Source organism: Aulonocara stuartgranti, assembly GCF_965226115.1.
Source record: "Aulonocara stuartgranti genome assembly, chromosome: 3".
Classification (NCBI taxonomy): domain Eukaryota; kingdom Metazoa; phylum Chordata; class Actinopteri; order Cichliformes; family Cichlidae; genus Aulonocara; species Aulonocara stuartgranti.
Window position 1 is genome coordinate 48,718,845 of NC_138941.1, and position 20,378 is coordinate 48,739,222.

A 20,378-nucleotide genomic window follows, 5' to 3' on the forward strand; every position below is an offset into this window, starting at 1 on the left:
TTAACAATGGTGATCAGTTTGTTTGCACTGATTAACAATGGGCTGTTGGCTCACTTTCATCATCATTCACATGCAAATTGCCACAACCATTGATCAATGGACAGGATTACCATTCACAGAGAGTTGGGGAATGGCTGCAATCACAGCACTGAAAGATGGTGAAACATGTACCCTTAGTCCTGCTCCCTCCGTTCAAAGATGGCCATTTGCTTTTCACATAAATGGCCTCCTTGACTCCCCGCTCACACTATCCTACCTCCCCGCCCAGAATGTGTACATCCTCATCAGTAGAAGAGCGGCCACTGAACTGTAGGTCTAAACAGACTGCTGAGAACTGGCCTGACCAGCTAGCTGTTTTGTGTCGTGACATGCGCTTAGCCAGGTTTTGGCTGGTTTTCCTGTTTCCTTCATGGCAATCCTAAGGGGAAGAGGGAAAAGTCTGTATTCTGCTCCTGCTTGGAGAGTATTGACTGGAGGTTGCAAATGGGTATGCAGTGGTGCACTAAGAAGCTCCTTGTGATTGCTTTGTTCACTAGCACATTGTCAAAAGGCAACAGGTACCTGCCAATAACCATCCCCATTTATCCCAGTAGAGGAATAGCACACGGTACACCTTGGCTTAGGGAAACATTAAAGACATGTTCCCATACCGGGAGTTGAACCCGGGCCACCTGGGTGAAAACCAGGAATCCTAACCGCTAGCCCATATGGGAGTGAGGTGCTTGCACACCACTGTAGTGAAATCAAGGACACTTTTGTAACTCTGCAGTCATGGTGAGTGCAACACAGCACCACCTTAACCACTCCCCCACTGGCTGCAGGTTCTGGTTAAAAGCAGTAACTAGTCAGGGATGACACCATGAGTGAAAACCAACAAATTAACTTGAAAACTGGTGGGAAAATTCTGCAAGTTGTTAAGACTTCAAAGCCCTCCATCAAAAGATTTACTCTTGAGGTGATTCCTGCAAGTTGGACTTGGCATACGTGTGGCAACAGAATTTAATCTCCATGCCATGTAGGACTTTCCATTTATTGGCAAGACATGAAAGCCAACACCAAGGGAACTTTGCAGCTACATCTGCGTGGAAGCAGTGGGATTCGAACCCACGCCCCCGAAGAGACTGGAGCCTTAATCCAGCAACTTAGACCGCTCGGTCATGCTACCACTACAACTAGCATCCTCCTAGCCAAGTACTAGACGGTAAAACTTGAAAAGGTGCAGCACAAACTAGAAGCCCAGAACATTCAGCAATGCTCTTAATGTTGTAGGAAAGAAATGGTCTCCTACTTCACTGAGTGTTTTTGGACAGGGTGGCATCTGCCTGCCCTGGGTAAGATCCTATTGCAGCAATGAGATTTCAACCCACACGTGTGAAGAGCCCAAAGCCTTAACCCAGGTCCTTAGACCTCACAACCTAACACCTTACAATGCGGTGGACTTGAAGCACACTTGAGTGGCATGTAGTTACAGCAGGGAAACAGCAAAGCTTGCAAAGGTGTAACACAAACTGGAACGAGTTTCTTCAACTTCATAAACAGTACCTTTGCATAATACCCAAAACTGATTAACAATGGTGATCAGTTTGTTTGCACTGATTAACAATGGGCTGTTGGCTCACTTTCATCATCATTCACATGCAAATTGCCACAACCATTGATCAATGGACAGGATTACCATTCACAGAGAGTTGGGGAATGGCTGCAATCACAGCACTGAAAGATGGTGAAACATGTACCCTTAGTCCTGCTCCCTCCGTTCAAAGATGGCCATTTGCTTTTCACATAAATGGCCTCCTTGACTCCCCGCTCACACTATCCTACCTCCCCGCCCAGAATGTGTACATCCTCATCACTGAACTGTAGGTCTAAACAGACTGCTGAGAACTGGCCTGACCAGCTAGCTGTTTTGTGTCGTGACATGCGCTTAGCCAGGTTTTGGCTGGTTTTCCTGTTTCCTTCATGGCAATCCTAAGGGGAAGAGGGAAAAGTCTGTATTCTGCTCCTGCTTGGAGAGTATTGACTGGAGGTTGCAAATGGGTATGCAGTGGTGCACTAAGAAGCTCCTTGTGATTGCTTTGTTCACTAGCACATTGTCAAAAGGCAACAGGTACCTGCCAATAACCATCCCCATTTATCCCAGTAGAGGAATAGCACACGGTACACCTTGGCTTAGGGAAACATTAAAGACATGTTCCCATACCGGGAGTTGAACCCGGGCCACCTGGGTGAAAACCAGGAATCCTAACCGCTAGACCATATGGGAGTGAGGTGCTTGCACACCACTGTAGTGAAATCAAGGACACTTTTGTAACTCTGCAGTCATGGTGAGTGCAACACAGCACCACCTTAACCACTCCCCCACTGGCTGCAGGTTCTGGTTAAAAGCAGTAACTAGTCAGGGATGACACCATGAGTGAAAACCAACAAATTAACTTGAAAACTGGTGGGAAAATTCTGCAAGTTGTTAAGACTTCAAAGCCCTCCATCAAAAGATTTACTCTTGAGGTGATTCCTGCAAGTTGGACTTGGCATACGTGTGGCAACAGAATTTAATCTCCATGCCATGTAGGACTTTCCATTTATTGGCAAGACATGAAAGCCAACACCAAGGGAACTTTGCAGCTACATCTGCGTGGCAGCAGTGGGATTCGAACCCATGCCCCCGAAGAGACTGGAGCCTTAATCCAGCACCTTAGACCGCTCGGTCATGCTACCACTACAACTAGCATCCTCCTAGCCAAGTACTAGACGGTAAAACTTGAAAAGGTGCAGCACAAACTAGAAGCCCAGAACATTCAGCAATGCTCTTAATGTTGTAGGAAAGAAATGGTCTCCTACTTCACTGAGTGTTTTTGGACAGGATGGCATCTGCCTGCCCTGGGTAAGATCCTATTGCAGCAATGAGATTTCAACCCACACGTGTGAAGAGCCCAAAGCCTTAACCCAGGTCCTTAGACCTCACAACCTAACACCTTACAATGCGGTGGACTTGAAGCACACTTGAGTGGCATGTAGTTACAGCAGGGAAACAGCAAAGCTTGCAAAGGTGTAACACAAACTGGAACGAGTTTCTTCAACTTCATAAACAGTACCTTTGCATAATACCCAAAACTGATTAACAATGGTGATCAGTTTGTTTGCACTGATTAACAATGGGCTGTTGGCTCACTTTCATCATCATTCACATGCAAATTGCCACAACCATTGATCAATGGACAGGATTACCATTCACAGAGAGTTGGGGAATGGCTGCAATCACAGCACTGAAAGATGGTGAAACATGTACCCTTAGTCCTGCTCCCTCCGTTCAAAGATGGCCATTTGCTTTTCACATAAATGGCCTCCTTGACTCCCCGCTCACACTATCCTACCTCCCCGCCCAGAATGTGTACATCCTCATCAGTAGAAGAGCGGCCACTGAACTGTAGGTCTAAACAGACTGCTGAGAACTGGCCTGACCAGCTAGCTGTTTTGTGTCGTGACATGCGCTTAGCCAGGTTTTGGCTGGTTTTCCTGTTTCCTTCATGGCAATCCTAAGGGGAAGAGGGAAAAGTCTGTATTCTGCTCCTGCTTGGAGAGTATTGACTGGAGGTTGCAAATGGGTATGCAGTGGTGCACTAAGAAGCTCCTTGTGATTGCTTTGTTCACTAGCACATTGTCAAAAGGCAACAGGTACCTGCCAATAACCATCCCCATTTATCCCAGTAGAGGAATAGCACACGGTACACCTTGGCTTAGGGAAACATTAAAGACATGTTCCCATACCGGGAGTTGAACCCGGGACACCTGGGTGAAAACCAGGAATCCTAACCGCTAGCCCATATGGGAGTGAGGTGCTTTCACACCACTGTAGTGAAATCAAGGACACTTTTGTAACTCTGCAGTCATGGTGAGTGCAACACAGCACCACCTTAACCACTCCCCCACTGGCTGCAGGTTCTGGTTAAAAGCAGTAACTAGTCAGGGATGACACCATGAGTGAAAACCAACAAATTAACTTGAAAACTGGTGGGAAAATTCTGCAAGTTGTTAAGACTTCAAAGCCCTCCATCAAAAGATTTACTCTTGAGGTGATTCCTGCAAGTTGGACTTGGCATACGTGTGGCAACAGAATTTAATCTCCATGCCATGTAGGACTTTCCATTTATTGGCAAGACATGAATCCCAACACCAAGGGAACTTTGCAGCTACATCTGCGTGGCAGCAGTGGGATTCGAACCCACGCCCCCGAAGAGACTGGCGCCTTAATCCAGCACCTTAGACCGCTCGGTCATGCTACCACTACAACTAGCAGCCTCCTACCCAAGTACTAGACGGTAAAACTTGAAAAGGTGCAGCACAAACTAGAAGCCCAGAACATTCAGCAATGCTCTTAATGTTGTAGGAAAGAAATGGTCTCCTACTTCACTGAGTGTTTTTGGACAGGATGGCATCTGCCTGCCCTGGGTAAGATCCTATTGCAGCAATGAGATTTCAACCCACACGTGTGAAGAGCCCAAAGCCTTAACCCAGGTCCTTAGACCTCACAACCTAACACCTTACAATGCGGTGGACTTGAAGCACACTTGAGTGGCATGTAGTTACAGCAGGGAAACAGCAAAGCTTGCAAAGGTGTAACACAAACTGGAACGAGTTTCTTCAACTTCATAAACAGTACCTTTGCATAATACCCAAAACTGATTAACAATGGTGATCAGTTTGTTTGCACTGATTAACAATGGGCTGTTGGCTCACTTTCATCATCATTCACATGCAAATTGCCACAACCATTGATCAATGGACAGGATTACCATTCACAGAGAGTTGGGGAATGGCTGCAATCACAGCACTGAAAGATGGTGAAACATGTACCCTTAGTCCTGCTCCCTCCGTTCAAAGATGGCCATTTGCTTTTCACATAAATGGCCTCCTTGACTCCCCGCTCACACTATCCTACCTCCCCGCCCAGAATGTGTACATCCTCATCAGTAGAAGAGCGGCCACTGAACTGTAGGTCTAAACAGACTGCTGAGAACTGGCCTGACCAGCTAGCTGTTTTGTGTCGTGACATGCGCTTAGCCAGGTTTTGGCTGGTTTTCCTGTTTCCTTCATGGCAATCCTAAGGGGAAGAGGGAAAAGTCTGTATTCTGCTCCTGCTTGGAGAGTATTGACTGGAGGTTGCAAATGGGTATGCAGTGGTGCACTAAGAAGCTCCTTGTGATTGCTTTGTTCACTAGCACATTGTCAAAAGTCAACAGGTACCTGCCAATAACCATCCCCATTTATCCCAGTAGAGGAATAGCACACGGTACACCTTGGCTTAGGGAAACATTAAAGACATGTTCCCATACCGGGAGTTGAACCCGGGCCACCTGGGTGAAAACCAGGAATCCTAACCGCTAGACCATATGGGAGTGAGGTGCTTGCACACCACTGTAGTGAAATCAAGGACACTTTTGTAACTCTGCAGTCATGGTGAGTGCAACACAGCACCACCTTAACCACTCCCCCACTGGCTGCAGGTTCTGGTTAAAAGCAGTAACTAGTCAGGGATGACACCATGAGTGAAAACCAACAAATTAACTTGAAAACTGGTGGGAAAATTCTGCAAGTTGTTAAGACTTCAAAGCCCTCCATCAAAAGATTTACTCTTGAGGTGATTCCTGCAAGTTGGACTTGGCATACGTGTGGCAACAGAATTTAATCTCCATGCCATGTAGGACTTTCCATTTATTGGCAAGACATGAAACCCAACACCAAGGGAACTTTGCAGCTACATCTGCGTGGCAGCAGTGGGATTCGAACCCACGCCCCCGAAGAGACTGGAGCCTTAATCCAGCACCTTAGACCGCTCGGTCATGCTACCACTACAACTAGCATCCTCCTACCCAAGTACTAGACGGTAAAACTTGAAAAGGTGCAGCACAAACTAGAAGCTGTTAAGATTCAAGAATTGAGAAAGGGTACAAGAGGTGATCGAAAAATAACCACACTGGTCCGGCCGGGTGAAGTCAAACGAAGATTTTAATTCACATGTGGGAAGATCACTGAACACAGCAATTGATCTTCGACTTACTAAAGCACAAACAATTATTTTATAACATCAGGGTTTATTTACTGACGCCCCCCTCATGCGTCACAGATACATTTTATACATAGATCAGATCAATATCATCATGACTTTTCACCTAGAAAATCATCTTCTATTTTCATGGCTAGCCCTTCCTGTCTACCTTTCAGTTCTTGTCTTGTTCCTCTTTCTTGCCGAGACACCAAGAAACGGTTCCTCTTTTACCAAGACAATTTTGCAGTTACAGCCAAACATAACTAACCTCTTCCTCTAAATAAATCTAATTTAAAGTGTGTGTGTGTGTGTGTGTGTTGACCTCACATGCTCTTTGTGTCACCTCTTCACCTACTGTCTGTGTCTCGTCCTCAAATGCTCTTTCTCCATTCACCTGTTGCACTTCTGACCTTTTACCAGACCAGAAGCTCACTAAGACTATGTGTATGTCTTCTACTAAATAAATGTTTTAACCAAGAACCTCTACTAAAACCTTAATACAAGAATATGAACATATAAAAGATAATAAAATAAACTGATATAAGTGTTTTGTAAGCATGTATTGCAATTCCTTCTATGTTCTAGTTTTCCCTCAGCATGTATCACCTGAACAGTCACGTCAGTGAAGCTTACGACCTTTAAAGAACCTGAACATCAACTCAAATAAGCACAGATATGCAATATGTATAAAATAATTATAACTGCCCCTGAAATACAAAGTTAACATCATCATAAACATCTTAAGGCCATCTTAAAGCTATCTGTTATATTGTTAAAGCAATGCTCATACTGCGAATTATATTATGCTGGTAAAATACTTTTTGTTTATCCCCACAATCCCCCTTTCGACCTCTGACACCCCAGAGGTCGATACATAGGTTGTTGTTCACTCCTCAGTCCACTCGGCTACCTCCAGATCCATCATCGGCATCATGGACATAGGGGCCACCGCCCCAGGGTCCACTGCCTTTACAATCACTTTCTCTACCAACCTTCGGGCACAAGGAATGAGACAACAACCACAGGTCACCAAAATACCCACCAATACAGATAGAGACGACATAACTGACAGAGCAAGCCCCTTCCACTTTCCCTTTTTTTTTTCTACTCTTTTTATTTAAACCACCCCTTTTCAAACTCTCAATTTGTTACCACTCCTTTCTGTAGGCGCGGCGATCTCCTCCTAGGCTGCTCTTCTTTCTTCGGCCTTCCAGGTAGACTACTGGTCGGCCCGTTGCACAGGTGAAGAGGTTTATTCTGCCTCTGTTTCTTGACACCTGCGTTCTTTGAAGACGAATTTTCCTCCACCAAGCTCTCGTGTGCGGGTGCACACTGCGACCAATGGTACCAGGTGTCGCCTTTCCCTTTCAGCTGGACTGCTGTAGCCGTCCGGGCGGTCACCTCATACGGACCAGTCCAGCGGGGCTCCTTCCACTTTCGCTTAATGACCTTCAGCCACACTGCCTTTGCGTCCGGGACCTCTCCGTTCCCCGTGGGTCTCTCACAAGTGACCTGTTTTGTAAAGCTGGACACAAGAGCTTTCAACTCATTAAAATATTCTGCATGAGACCTGTTGCTTGTCCTGGGCTGCTCCACCGGGACCACTGTCCAGGGTGCTGGAAACTGTCTCCCAGTCAGCAGCTCATAAGGAGTGAAACCTGTGGATTGGTTAACAGAACATCTTATGGTCATCAAAGCAATGGGCAGGGCTGCGACCCAATTTAGCCCTGTCTGCGCACAAATTTTAGCCAACTTGTTTTTCAAATTTAGGTTCATCCTCTCTACCTTTCCTTGAGATTGAGGATGATAGACCGTCCCGAACTTATGTTGCACTCCCAACATCCTCTCTACCTCTTGCAAATCTTTATTCTTGAAGTGAGTACCATTGTCTGATCTAATTCTCTTGGGAAACCCATGCCTTGGAATGTAATGATTGATTAAGCACTTAATCACACTTTTCGCATCTTCACATTTGGTCGCCCATGCTTCGGGCCATCCAGTCAGAACATCCACACACACCAACAAATACCTCACCCCACCTGGGCCTGTATCAATCATGTCGGTATAATCAATCACGACCTCTTCTCCTGGCCTTTCTGGCATGAGAAACTTACCAGCTTCAGGTTTTACTGCTGGCTTTGGGTTGTGTGCCCCACAAATTAGGCACGTTCTGGCCTTTTCCAGTATCATCCTTCTCAAATCAGGATGCCACCATCGGCACAAATTTCTCTCCATCTGTTTCACTCCCACGTGACCAAGCCCGTGAGCCTCATTCACCTTTTGTTCCGCCATTTTGGCCGTTAAAGCGGGACGCCCATCTGGCCCCCTCCACAAACCGCCATCTTGCCAGGCTCCTTTGTTTTCCCACACCCCCTTTTCCTCTGGGGATGTCTCCTCCTGAGCCTTTCTAACTTCTTCCATGCTGTTAGTGCTAACCTCCTCTTCTGGGGTTACCTGCACCAGTTGTCTCTGTCCTTTGTAGCCCGCTGCTTCCTTTGCGGCTTCGTCAGCTTTCTGATTTCCTCTTGCCACCATACTGTCTGCTTGTGAGTGGCCTTTGCATTTTATAATACTTACCTCGTCTGGGTCCTCCAGGGCCTTTTCCAGTTCCTCCATTTCCTTTTTGTGACAGATGGGTGCATTAGTGGCCGTCCTGAACCCGGCTCTCTTCCACTGAGCCAGTTCCACATGAGCTGCTCCAAACGCATATGCTGAGTCAGTGTAGATGTTCACTCTCATGTTTTTAGCCAACCTCAGGGCTCGAGTTAGGGCTATCACTTCAGCTCTCTGGGCCGACTGTTGTCCCTCAATTTTTCCTGCTTCTTTCACCTGAAACTCAGTTCCTACTCTACAGACTACTGCATAGCCCGCTTTCAATCCTTCTTCATCTCTGTGGCAGCATCCATCTGTGAACCAATCCTCAGCTCCGTATATGGGCTCTGCCTTCAGGTCTTCCCTGATTTTTCCTTCAACCTGGGCTTTCTTACTACAGTCATGTGGTTCTCCTGACCCCATTAGGTCTGCCATATTTATTCCTTCATGTGTGAATATCAAATTTGGCGCCTCTAAAATTTTGCTCAACCTTTGTTGCGTCAGTGGAGTCATTGTGAATGCCTGTGAGTTCACATAGGCCACTACACTGTGTGTAGTAAGCACTTTCAGTGGGTGTTCCCTCACTATATGTGCTGTTTTCTGAATTATCTTTGCTACTCCTGCTGCGTGTTGTGTGCATGTGGGATGCCTTGCTTCTGTTGAATTTAATCTTATGCTGACATACATAAGTACATCCCTACCTCCCCCTTTTTTCTGAAACAACACACCATTCACAACTCCCTTTGTTTCTGAAACATCAAGATAAAATGCCTCATCATAGTTAGGTGTGGCCAGATCTGTGGCTCTTGACAAATCCTGTTTTAGTGAAATGAACGCTGTCTCTGTGTCCGGCGTCCAAGGCAATTCAGCCTTCAGATTTCGAACACCAACTTTCTTGATCATGTCCCTTAAAGGGGCCGTTTTACCCGCATAGTTCGGAATGAACTGCCTGCTGTAACCTGTCAAGCCAAGAAAGGAAAGCAACTCCTTCACAGTTCTTGGTTTTGGATGTGTCAGAATTTGGTCTCTGTGTGTGTTCATTAGCCCCACTGATCTGTGTGCGATCACCCGGCCCAGGAATGTTACCTCTGGCCGGACCAACTGCAGTTTTTCTTTGCTCACTTTGAAGCCACACTCCGCCAATCTGTTCAACACCACGAGCGATGCTGCCGTACAGGCCGCTGCTGACGGGGCTGCAATAAGAAGATCATCAACATACTGTATTAATGTACAGCCCCCTGGCAGTTGACATGGGGACAATGCCTCTTTCAACACCTGATTAAAAATTCCTGGTGAGAGTGCAAAGCCTTGTGGTAGGCGTGTGTACCTAAATTTGCGGCCTCTGTATGTGAATGAGAAAATGTCTCTGAGTGACTCGTGCAGTGGGAGACAAAAGAATGCATTCGCTAGGTCAATACATGTGAACCACTTTTGGTCCCCAGTAATTTCGGTCAGAGCCGTGTAGGGATTTGGTACAGGCACAGTGTCAGTCCTCAGCATGGCATTTATTGCTCTCAAATCATGTGCCATACGGTACTTCCCTGTCCCATGTTTTTCCACTGGCAAAATAGGTGTGTTCCAAAATGACCATGAGGGCTCAAGCACTCCTGCCTTCCACAGTCCTTCAATGGTTTCAGCTATACCTTCTTCTGCTTCAATTTTGTGCTTATATTGTGGTCTGTTAATTGGTATGTCAGACTTCAGCTGGAACAGGACAGGCGAACAGTTAGCTAGACCCACATCTGTGGGCCCTGCGGACCACAAAGTACCAGGCAATTTTGAGAGCTCAGCTACTGCATCAGGATGATCCATTCTTTCCCTGCCATGTATTCTGGAGATTTCTTTATGTTCTAAGATCACTGCATCGTTGGACAAACAAGTTATGCGATATATTTTACATTTTGGTGCATACCAGACATTTGGAATTTGGGTGCTTTGCCAGCATGCGTCGTCCAGCGCCCGCTTAACCATTGGTCCCAGATCTCTTGGCCCATGACCCTCGTGGACCGCCAATGTAATGTGAGGGGTTGAATCCTCTCCCACATTGTACCAAGGCAGTTGTTCATCAGTAAATTTCACAGCCGCGGCCACACCTTCTGGTCCAACATAAATGTTATGTGTTTGCACATTCCACGTCTGTCCCTCAAGATCAGACTGGAACTGTTCCCAATAGATATCGTTATCTTCCCTATCATAAAAGAGTGTAACGTGGAAAGGATCTCGCGGTGGGGAATAGACGGCCAGGCTCATTATCCAGGGTTTCCACAGCTGATAATGTCTCAGAATGCCTTCTTCCACTAGCCTCCCCCAGTAGATTTCGGCAGTGGGTTGTTCAGAGTTCTGGACTAAATATTGAGTCTTTGAAGGTGATCCCAGACACGGGAATTCTTTTCCTCCAGGCAGAGTAACAATCAGTCCATCTGGTGAGCACATGATTGTGGCTCCCAGTTTCACAAGCAGGTCCCTGCCCATGAGATTTGCAGGCACCTGTGAGGACACCACATATTGGTGTTTCAAAGTCTGTTTTCCCAGCTGTGTCAATGCTGGATCTGTCAATGGCAGTGTCATTGGAATCCCGGAAAAGCCTACCACATTAACTGTGTGACAGGAGAGTGTTGCACTGTCTGGTGTGTCTTTCAATGTTGAGTATGTTGCTCCAGTATCCACCAGGAAGGGCAATTCAGTGCCTTCCACGGTCATTGACAGCATGGGTTCTGCCGCCCCCACGCTGTTCAGTTTCTCCGGGCTCCGTCAGTATTGCTCCCTCTCCCAGCCCCAGTCAGCTACTGGGTACTGGGCGGCTGGTGCTGCATTCGGGTTTGGAGCTTGATATGCTCCCCTGTAAGCAGCTCTTTGTCTTGGGCCTCCTCGTGCCTGGGATTGATAGCCTCGCCTCTGATAATTTCGCTGCGATTCAGGGCATTCTCGGGACCAGTGTCCTTCTGCTCCACAGCTGTAACAGGCAGTCCAAGACACATTGTTAGGATTCCCTGGATTCCGAGCCCTTTGTCCTCCCCTCACGGATCCACCACGCCCTCTCTGCGGTCCACCGGTCCCCCAATTCCCTACGGGTTGACGCTGCCTTGGTGCATTGGCGGGCCAACGGTCATCAGGGTAGAGACCCGGATCCTGATCTGGCCAGTCAGGCACAGGATCGGGCTGAGACCTTGCCACCAATATTTTCCTTGCGCTCTCTTTATCCTCTTTCTTTCTGTCACCTGCCTTGTTTCTCGCCTCCGTCAGCTGTATCTTTACCAGCTGCGCCTGTGCCTCCTCCAACTCTTTCTTTTGTTTGTTTGCCAAATCCTGTTCCTGCTGAAGTCTGTGGGTCACATGTCTCTCCCACTGCACCGAGTCTGCAACGGCAAAATCTGGGTTCTTTTCCAAATCAACTGCAACCTGATTGGGCAGCCCTGCCAGCACCGCCGAACGAAACCACGCTCTACTTTCACCCTCCTTCCCCGGATGTATTCCTGTTTCTAACAACCATTGTTCCTTTGCTTTAGCTAAAAACTCTCTGGGTGTGTTTTTGGGATCCCAAATAATTTTTGGAATGGCTCCAGAGTTAGGAGTTGGGTACTTCTCCCGGACTGCATCTGCTAAGTCATTCTGCACCTCATGGTATTGTAGGTCATTTGCATATCTGGTTGTTTGAGCTATCTGCTCTACATCTGCTAACCCACCACCCAGCATACAACGTCCGGCCAAAGCGCGAAAATCGCCCAGCGCTAATTCTTCTCCTTCGGTCAGCGCGCCCAGCCTTCTCAACCAGCTAGCTCCTCCCTCAGTTATTGGTGGAAGTTGTTTAACCAATGCTTCCAAATCTCTCACCTTATAGGCGCGATAAACTGGTTCGTTCTTTGGACCTGCTATTAGAGGCAGATTTAAACCAGGGTCAGGAGCACCTTGTTCAAAACTCACTTTTCTACTCTTCCTCGACTTTCCTTTTCCCTTTGAGCTCCTAAATATGGGCTGTCTCTGTGCTTGGTCTCTCTTCACACTTCTTTTCCTCAAAATTAGGCTTGTACTTGGTTGGGGCTCAGGTCCTCCATCTTCGTCCTCCTTATCGTCCTCTTCTTCTGATGACGTCGCACGGTCTTCATTCTCCTCTTCTGGCCCTCCCTGCATTACTCTCTGCTTTATAACCTCCAATGCTGTTAATGCCTCTATTAACGCACGTGGGGGCTCATGCATTTGTCCATACACTTCTCCTTCCCAATGTTCTCCCTTGGTTATCACTCCTTGTGGTATTTTGTCCTTCATTCTAGGGGTCCTTTTGGCCTCCCCGTCCTGCTTTGGCTGTTCCACTGTAGACACTTCGGCCCGTATGATGTTTCCACTATCCACCGAACTGGGAGGCGAGGTCGAGCCTTCATCTGCAGCTGAGGCTATCATTCTCCCTCCCATATCTTGGGACTGACATTCCACTGCCCTTATCCCTTCTTCGGGGATATTCAGGGGAGTAGTAGTATATTCAACATCTGCTATTCCGCCAAGGACAACTCCAGTCTGTCCATCAGGACCACGAACTTGTCCCCCTCCAAGGGTCATTACAGGCATGACATATGGTGGTGGTGGTGCACAACGTGCCAATTCAGCCCAAGGATATAATTTCGGTGTGTAATACCTGTTAGCCTCTTCTACCTTCGGAGTCAAGTCCTTCACTTGGTCCTCTAGCTTTTTATTTTCCTCCTTCAGATGTTTCAAAGACTCCATTATACTCACCATGTCTCCTGATTTTCCTGTGTCATCCTCCTCCTCAGTCATCCAGGAAGAGGCTGCCCTCCACAGGAGCAGCCACTTACAGCACCTGGCATGAGTTTCTTTTAGATCCTTAATTTCTCCTCTGGCTTTCCTGTTCACTGAATGTCCCTTGGACTCCTCTTCAAATTGTTTCAATTTCTGTTCACATCTCTCTCCCTCAGTTTTTAACACCAGGCTCAGAGCTATTTTATCACCCAGCCCTTTCTGTTGAGATGTAATAAGTTTGCTTACCTCAACCTCCATCGCTTGGCACTCTTTCTCTGCTGCTTTTAATGCTCCAGGTGAAGCCAAACGAATAGCTTTCTTAAGCTGTTCAAGCTGATCCTTCAGAGGTTTGCATCCCCTTTTCCCACTAGGTGTCGCACCCGAGCTGTCAGCCATTCTCTGAAACACAGACTTACCTCTTCCAATGGCGTTGGTCGACTCCACCTTCTTGGTCTAGGTCACCCAGACACGCTTGACTTTCGGTTTCAGTCTTCGTCTCGCTGTTCTCGCAACCACTGGCTCCTCTTCTCCTGCTCGGTGATACACAAAGTTTAACCCAGCACTTTAGACGCTGTCCTCGCGTTCTCAAGCGTTGACACTCAATCAAAATTATTCGCCCTCAAAGTGTTAATATATGACACCAGCAACCCTTATGCGCAACGCGCTCACCTCCGTATACTTACCTCTCCAATAGTTCCTCGGATTAGTGTTTTTTCATTTATTTTAAACCCATTAACGGCGCTGCGCGTCCCTTATATACTTTACAGCAACACACCCTCAAGGGTCCCTCAACTTGTCCCGTACTAATAAGTCTAAAACCAAGAAATCACCTCCAAATGATCCCCTACAATTGAAATTTCAGTGTGGAATGACGCAGAGATTAACATTTCCTTATTTATTCACTATATGTAACCTGAATTTTCTCTCTCTCTTCAAATAACAAAGGTTATCTTTACAATTTGTTATTGAACTACTAATTAAGTTGCTTTTTATGGTGTCAGTGATAAACTGCCCCTAAAAAGTCCACTTTATTGCGTGCTCATTGAGTTACTCCTATCAAAACTATTTAACAAGTTCAATTTACACATACTCATTAATTTGTCACGCTTATTAGTGGCTCATGGTTGCTTAAAGCCTATGTCTGACTTGACCACAGAGTTAGAGCATCATTCAATCCTCTCCGGATGACCACTCCACTTACTCTGCATCCAGTCAGCTCATGAATTAACAACCCTTGCAGACTGTAACCCTTTTATTTTTTGTTTATGCCTTCAAATCCACCTTAACTCTTCTTTACCTAAACGTTGGTTTTAAACACAAACAATTCTTATATTCTATTTTGAAACGCTGTCACCATTCATATAATCACAATGTTGTTATTTACTAAGCCAGCATTTTAATTGCAGACATTTATCCACATTTGCAAACAATAGTTATAGAGCTGAATAACACACAAAACCGAAAGCATAGTCCTCTCATGCGCTCTGCATCAGCTGCCTCATTTGCATGCACACACACTCTTCATCTAAGAATAGCAGCAGGCAGTCAGTGCATTGCTGACTCGACCCACAGAGATCTTTTTTAATACAGAGACGTCTTATATTTACAACTGCACAGATTTTAAACCTTTTAACACCTATCGAATTTCGACAAATTTAACATAACCGTTTTTTGCGATCAATTAACCAGTATCAAGACTTTAACTGTTTCTGGCCTCATTTCTAAAATCCCTAACTCAATTTAAAAGCGTCAACCAACCCAAACTTTTTAAAGTTTTAGGTTAAAGTTACACGCCCGAAGCCCACTTCTGCTGGCCAAAAAAGCGCAGATACCGTTGCAAACGGTAAGGAGACTCTAACTCCTAGCTTAATTCCGGGATGCCCTGTACCCCACAGCTAAACCACACTGAACTAACCCTCTTCGCCGAGAGGTCAATGTCGCGCGTCCACGACAAGGAGGGAGCGTAACCTCCGGGCTCTGCGCTTCCTAGCAGACTCGAACTGCCGTTCTAGAATAATTTATAATATTTTAAAACAACAATCAACACCCGAAACAAGTGTATAACTGAAGTAGGTGCAACCTAGTGGTCAAATGGAGACTCCAACTCACAAAATGACCGCTCAGGTCCACTCTTATGACCAAATTTGGACTCTAACCAACACAATAACCAATTCCCTACCAAACTACTTGAGACTCTAACTCAATTTCTTTGGGACTTCAACCCAATATTTAAACTTTTTCCTGGCAGACTCAAACTGCTTTAGCAGACTTTATTGCTTTCATTTCTTCTTAGCAGAACTCTAACTGTTTCAACTCATGAAATTTTCATCAAAATCAAAACAGACATCCACCAGTAATTTCAGTGAGTAGACTTAAATTTTATCATGTCCAATTTGGCACACTTTGGAAATAATTCAACAGGTAGTGCCTTACCTTTTGGATAAGCCGGCTTATGCCCACTCACTTCGGCCACTGGACTTCATGTCTGCCCGTCTGACCACCTCGGACCACCGCTCACACCTCCACTTTTTTCCCTTACTCAACCACCGGACGAAGCCCCCAGATGTTAAGATTCAAGAATTGAGAAAGGGTACAAGAGGTGATCGAAAAATAACCACACTGGTCCGGCCGGGTGAAGTCAAACGAAGATTTTAATTCACATGTGGGAAGATCACTGAACACAGCAATTGATCTTCGACTTACTAAAGCACAAACAATTATTTTATAACATCAGGGTTTATTTACTGACGCCCCCCTCATGCGTCACAGATACATTTTATACATAGATCAGATCAATATCATCATGACTTTTCACCTAGAAAATCATCTTCTATTTTCATGGCTAGCCCTTCCTGTCTACCTTTCAGTTCTTGTCTTGTTCCTCTTTCTTGCCGAGACACCAAGAAACGGTTCCTCTTTTACCAAGACAATTTTGCAGTTACAGCCAAACATAACTAACCTCTTCCTCTAAATAAATCTAATTTAAAGTGTGTGTGTGTGTGTGTGTGTTGACCTCACATGCTCTTTGTGTCACCTCTTCACCTACTGTCTGTGTCTCGTCCTCAAATGCTCTTTCTCCATTCACCTGTTGCACTTCTGACCTTTTACCAGACCAGAAGCTCACTAAGACTATGTGTATGTCTTCTACTAAATAAATGTTTTAACCAAGAACCTCTACTAAAACCTTAATACAAGAATATGAACATATAAAAGATAATAAAATAAACTGATATAAGTGTTTTGTAAGCATGTATTGCAATTCCTTCTATGTTCTAGTTTTCCCTCAGCATGTATCACCTGAACAGTCACGTCAGTGAAGCTTACGACCTTTAAAGAACCTGAACATCAACTCAAATAAGCACAGATATGCAATATGTATAAAATAATTATAACTGCCCCTGAAATACAAAGTTAACATCATCATAAACATCTTAAGGCCATCTTAAAGCTATCTGTTATATTGTTAAAGCAATGCTCATACTGCGAATTATATTATGCTGGTAAAATACTTTTTGTTTATCCCCACAAAGCCCAGAACATTCAGCAATGCTCTTAATGTTGTAGGAAAGAAATGGTCTCCTACTTCACTGAGTGTTTTTGGACAGGGTGGCATCTGCCTGCCCTGGGTAAGATCCTATTGCAGCAATGAGATTTCAACCCACACGTGTGAAGAGCCCAAAGCCTTAACCCAGGTCCTTAGACCTCACAACCTAACACCTTACAATGCGGTGGACTTGAAGCACACTTGAGTGGCATGTAGTTACAGCAGGGAAACAGCAAAGCTTGCAAAGGTGTAACACAAACTGGAACGAGTTTCTTCAACTTCATAAACAGTACCTTTGCATAATACCCAAAACTGATTAACAATGGTGATCAGTTTGTTTGCACTGATTAACAATGGGCTGTTGGCTCACTTTCATCATCATTCACATGCAAATTGCCACAACCATTGATCAATGGACAGGATTACCATTCACAGAGAGTTGGGGAATGGCTGCAATCACAGCACTGAAAGATGGTGAAACATGTACCCTTAGTCCTGCTCCCTCCGTTCAAAGATGGCCATTTGCTTTTCACATAAATGGCCTCCTTGACTCCCCGCTCACACTATCCTACCTCCCCGCCCAGAATGTGTACATCCTCATCAGTAGAAGAGCGGCCACTGAACTGTAGGTCTAAACAGACTGCTGAGAACTGGCCTGACCAGCTAGCTGTTTTGTGTCGTGACATGCGCTTAGCCAGGTTTTGGCTGGTTTTCCTGTTTCCTTCATGGCAATCCTAAGGGGAAGAGGGAAAAGTCTGTATTCTGCTCCTGCTTGGAGAGTATTGACTGGAGGTTGCAAATGGGTATGCAGTGGTGCACTAAGAAGCTCCTTGTGATTGCTTTGTTCACTAGCACATTGTCAAAAGTCAACAGGTACCTGCCAATAACCATCCCCATTTATCCCAGTAGAGGAATAGCACACGGTACACCTTGGCTTAGGGAAACATTAAAGACATGTTCCCATACCGGGAGTTGAACCCGGGCCACCTGGGTGAAAACCAGGAATCCTAACCGCTAGACCATATGGGAGTGAGGTGCTTGCACACCACTGTAGTGAAATCAAGGACACTTTTGTAACTCTGCAGTCATGGTGAGTGCAACACAGCACCACCTTAACCACTCCCCCACTGGCTGCAGGTTCTGGTTAAAAGCAGTAACTAGTCAGGGATGACACCATGAGTGAAAACCAACAAATTAACTTGAAAACTGGTGGGAAAATTCTGCAAGTTGTTAAGACTTCAAAGCCCTCCATCAAAAGATTTACTCTTGAGGTGATTCCTGCAAGTTGGACTTGGCATACGTGTGGCAACAGAATTTAATCTCCATGCCATGTAGGACTTTCCATTTATTGGCAAGACATGAAACCCAACACCAAGGGAACTTTGCAGCTACATCTGCGTGGCAGCAGTGGGATTCGAACCCACGCCCCCGAAGAGACTGGAGCCTTAATCCAGCACCTTAGACCGCTCGGTCATGCTACCACTACAACTAGCATCCTCCTAGCCAAGTACTAGACGGTAAAACTTGAAAAGGTGCAGCACAAACTAGAAGCCCAGAACATTCAGCAATGCTCTTAATGTTGTAGGAAAGAAATGGTCTCCTACTTCACTGAGTGTTTTTGGACAGGGTGGCATCTGCCTGCCCTGGGTAAGATCCTATTGCAGCAATGAGATTTCAACCCACACGTGTGAAGAGCCCAAAGCCTTAACCCAGGTCCTTAGACCTCACAACCTAACACCTTACAATGCGGTGGACTTGAAGCACACTTGAGTGGCATGTAGTTACAGCAGGGAAACAGCAAAGCTTGCAAAGGTGTAACACAAACTGGAACGAGTTTCTTCAACTTCATAAACAGTACCTTTGCATAATACCCAAAACTGATTAACAATGGTGATCAGTTTGTTTGCACTGATTAACAATGGGCTGTTGGCTCACTTTCATCATCATTCACATGCAAATTGCCACAACCATTGATCAATGGACAGGATTACCATTCACAGAGAGTTGGGGAATGGCTGCAATCACAGCACTGAAAGATGGTGAAACATGTACCCTTAGTCCTGCTCCCTCCGTTCAAAGATGGCCATTTGCTTTTCACATAAATGGCCTCCTTGACTCCCCGCTCACACTATCCTACCTCCCCGCCCAGAATGTGTACATCCTCATCACTGAACTGTAGGTCTAAACAGACTGCTGAGAACTGGCCTGACCAGCTAGCTGTTTTGTGTCGTGACATGCGCTTAGCCAGGTTTTGGCTGGTTTTCCTGTTTCCTTCATGGCAATCCTAAGGGGAAGAGGGAAAAGTCTGTATTCTGCTCCTGCTTGGAGAGTATTGACTGGAGGTTGCAAATGGGTATGCAGTGGTGCACTAAGAAGCTCCTTGTGATTGCTTTGTTCACTAGCACATTGTCAAAAGGCAACAGGTACCTGCCAATAACCATCCCCATTTATCCCAGTAGAGGAATAGCACACGGTACACCTTGGCTTAGGGAAACATTAAAGACATGTTCCCATACCGGGAGTTGAACCCGGGCCACCTGGGTGAAAACCAGGAATCCTAACCGCTAGACCATATGGGAGTGAGGTGCTTGCACACCACTGTAGTGAAATCAAGGACACTTTTGTAACTCTGCAGTCATGGTGAGTGCAACACAGCACCACCTTAACCACTCCCCCACTGGCTGCAGGTTCTGGTTAAAAGCAGTAACTAGTCAGGGATGACACCATGAGTGAAAACCAACAAATTAACTTGAAAACTGGTGGGAAAATTCTGCAAGTTGTTAAGACTTCAAAGCCCTCCATCAAAAGATTTACTCTTGAGGTGATTCCTGCAAGTTGGACTTGGCATATGTGTGGCAACAGAATTTAATCTCCATGCCATGTAGGACTTTCCATTTATTGGCAAGACATGAAACCCAACACCAAGGGAACTTTGCAGCTACATCTGCGTGGCAGCAGTGGGATTCGAACCCACGCCCCCGAAGAGACTGGAGCCTTAATCCAGCACCTTAGACCGCTCGGTCATGCTACCACTACAACTAGCAGCCTCCTACCCAAGTACTAGACGGTAAAACTTGAAAAGGTGCAGCACAAACTAGAAGCCCAGAACATTCAGCAATGCTCTTAATGTTGTAGGAAAGAAATGGTCTCCTACTTCACTGAGTGTTTTTGGACAGGGTGGCATCTGCCTACCCTGGGTAGGATCCTATTGCAGCAATGAGATTTCAACCCACACGTGTGAAGAGCCCAAAGCCTTAACCCAGGTCCTTAGACCTCACAACCTAACACCTTACAATGCGGTGGACTTGAAGCACACTTGAGTGGCATGTAGTTACAGCAGGGAAACAGCAAAGCTTGCAAAGGTGTAACACAAACTGGAACGAGTTTCTTCAACTTCATAAACAGTACCTTTGCATAATACCCAAAACTGATTAACAATGGTGATCAGTT

At 45.8% G+C, this 20,378-nt stretch overlaps 2 protein-coding genes across 2 annotated transcripts in view; both read right to left on the reverse strand.

Moving 5' to 3' along the window:
- The window catches only part of nhsl2 (NHS-like 2), a 247,858-nt gene that overhangs the window by 202,777 nt on the left and 24,703 nt on the right, over positions 1 to 20,378 (reverse strand). The gene's annotated exons all lie outside the window — the stretch shown is intronic.
- Positions 7,089 to 10,275, reverse strand: LOC309703373 (protein NYNRIN-like). The gene is made up of 2 exons (XM_082528153.1): positions 7,895 to 10,275; positions 7,089 to 7,828 (listed from the first exon to the last, which is right to left on the reverse strand). The coding sequence occupies exons 1-2, from the start codon at positions 10,163 to 10,165 to the stop codon at positions 7,184 to 7,186; spliced, it is 2,916 nt and encodes a 971-aa protein (XP_082384279.1). The 5' UTR covers positions 10,166 to 10,275; the 3' UTR covers positions 7,089 to 7,183.